Here is a 2,811-nt window from a genome sequence, read left to right on the forward strand (position 1 = left end):
TACTGCGAGTCAATTCTTTACGGTTGGCTCAAAGTTTAGTTTTACGTCTCTTTAAATCTCATTGTAGGCGCTGCTTCATTCGTCGTTCCTCCGATTTTAATCCTTCAAGTGATTTTTGACACCTCTGCGAGTTTCTTTAATAACGATAAATTATTGTACAATAATAATTAGAAATGATACAAGCGACTATACGAGTAAGTAGGCTTAAGTGAAACTAGGAATATATAATATGAAATAGAAATACAACTAATAGCGCTTCGCTCTGAGATTGAAAGCGTAAATATATATTTGTATACGCCACTCAAAAGATTAATAGCTGCAAATGGACAAATCGAGAACAATCCGAATATGTTGAATCGCGTTGTTCACGGCATTGTTCATTGGCAAAAAGTAGATCTCGCGCTAAAATCGCAGTGAATGAAGACAAAAAAAGAGAACGAAAACCTTTCTTATGTTTCTTTTTTCTTTGGAAGTTTTTCGAATCTCTTTGTTGAACCGGGACAAATTCTCCTTGTACCTTTTGTAATTAATGCACACCACGCTCGTTGGAACAATATGCAGACCGTAACGTACACGTGCACCGTTGCACAGCGCCGTCGCGGTCCTCGCAAATTGGGACACCTCGCGGCGCGCGCGAGCTGCATTGCGGGTCGTCCGCGGCGTTTTCCCTGCAAAAATGCAACATCGCGACCCGCAAATCTCCCTGCCGACAAACAAGTTTATCGCCATTGAAAGAAAAAAAGAAAAAAAAATCGATTCTGCGAAGCACCGTTTTATCCAAAAGCTTCACGGTAAATTCGAACGATGTCCAAAATCCCATATTTACATCTCGCGTTTAACGGTGGTTCACTAATCGTGGGGCATCATTTTAACGTTAAGTCGGTACAAAGAGTATGTTATTTCGAATCAAAGATTAAACAACTGTTGAGCGTTTAAAAAAAAAAACGGATTTGTCATGATCGAGATAAATTTGTAGGTACTAATTAGACCTAATAGACCTAGTATCTTAAATTACAAATTTAATTAAGCCATAATTAGTACTTATTAATTTAGCACAAGTTTACTCTGATCATAATAAAAGTTTTGTTGAACGCTAAGCAATTGCGTAATTTGAGATATAACTAGATTTAATTTATTTTTGCATTTGTTACAAAAGAATTTATTTCAATATTGAGTTTCGTTCATTAGCGATAATAGGACAAACCGTAAATTATCGATCGATTCTAGTAATACTTCCATTTCAGATTTGATCTTTACGTGTCTATATATCGGGAAAAAAGCTGACTAATAACTTAACGTGATAAAAGTTACGTTTCTTACAGCTATTTGTTGATAATAACGAGAGCTTTAGTTGTAAGACACAATTATTGATATCTGTCTAACGGTCCAATAGTGTTTTACGTGGAAACTCTTCGACTGACGTGACAGGTGTAATCTGTCTATTCTAGCGAGATTCCATTGTGAAAAGGAAAAGATCTTTACGAAGGAAGGGACGGAGGGACGAAACGAGTGCTTCGCGCGTCACTGACTTTGCCATTTAACATCATTAAGATAAGAAAGCACAAAGGGCGACGACGCATAGTGAATCAAGAGACAAGTAGTATTTTAGTCAAGATTTCGCAGGACTAGTCTGTATTTTATCCTTGAATGTGCATATATAGAGCGTAGCCATGTTCCACGTAAACATTTTCAAACAACATATGAGCGTTATTTAACAAACAACGCGATACACTTCATTTGGACGTGAAAAAGGTCCGCTCGCATGCAACGCGACAGTAAACTCTCATTGCGATGCAAACAAAAGCGAGCGGGAGGGAAGGTAACGCAAATTTTACTCCATCTTGAAAACATATACTGTTCGCTCGCGTTACACTTTTCACACAAGCACACAGAAAATTAATAATAACTTTGTAAAGCGCGATGCCTGTATATAAATTAAAAGGAACTCCATTGCAGAAACTACTACGTTTACCGAACTGTTTACAACTACCAAATCTCGCTTCTGGCTCTATGCCATTTTCTTAATGAAGTTATGACCTTTTTAAAATTAATGTTTAATAATTTCTAAAAGGTAACTAAATTTCTAAAAGCTCCTAAATATCATGAATTTCTTTAAGGTAACGAGATTTTTCATCTTAAAATTGTCTTATCCAGATTTCATTGAAGATAATATCGTTTCGTAAAAGACAATATTCTCCAATTCTTTTCAAAGACGATATTCTAATATCCCTCGGCAGTAACGTTCGAGATGTGTCCGGACGTAACATCCGGAATCTGCCTGCGGGCAACGTCCGTAACATCGGGAAAAGTTCGAAAGATCTGTTTGGAAGTAATGACCAGAATTTCTTTAGGGTTAAAACTCAAAGTTTCTTCAGTTTTAAATGGGCTGATGAAGCTGTGCGCCTTGCGAAATTTCTAACTTGCTATCTGAGAGTTTTCGGCGAGACGAGACATGCAAATTTTCTTTTTTTGCCTCGGAGGATGACGGATCGTCGCCTCCGGCAAGGTGACATCCGAAATCTCGCGGGTCCCGACTAAAGTGAATGTTGCGACTCTCGCGCGGTACTCACCCAGAACATGACGTTAAATCCAAAGATCACGTACTTGAGGCAGCAGCTCACCTCGCTGGTATCCCTTCGGTACTTCCGCACGGCGGGCATGACTGAGAGACATTTATCTACCGGTCGTGTGAACCCCACGCATACGCGCCGCACAGACACAACACACCGAGCGGCTGTACACGCGTGCGACGTACGTCGCGGTGGACGGGGGGAGGGAGGAGGGAGGAGGGAGGAGGGAGGGAGCGAGGAG

At 39.9% G+C, this 2,811-nt stretch overlaps 1 protein-coding gene across 4 annotated transcripts in view; it reads right to left on the minus strand.

Annotated features, from left to right (window-relative positions):
* The window catches only part of LOC108752759 (tetraspanin-5), a 109,912-nt gene extending 107,195 nt beyond the window's left edge, over nt 1–2,717 (minus strand). For 2 of the 4 annotated variants that reach the window (XM_018493822.1, XM_018493824.1), the window contains exon 1: nt 2,571–2,660. In XM_018493822.1, coding sequence (XP_018349324.1) covers nt 2,571–2,660 — 90 coding nt within the window. Of the gene's footprint in view, nt 1–2,570 lie in introns of all 4 variants that reach the window. The other 2 variants (XM_018493825.1, XM_018493826.1) reach the window with 2 other exon arrangements.
* Between the last annotated feature and the right edge of the window lie 94 nt (nt 2,718–2,811).

Source organism: Trachymyrmex septentrionalis, unplaced genomic scaffold (assembly GCF_001594115.1).
Source record: "Trachymyrmex septentrionalis isolate Tsep2-gDNA-1 unplaced genomic scaffold, Tsep1.0 scaffold62, whole genome shotgun sequence".
In the NCBI taxonomy this organism is placed as follows: Eukaryota; Metazoa; Arthropoda; class Insecta; order Hymenoptera; family Formicidae; genus Trachymyrmex; species Trachymyrmex septentrionalis.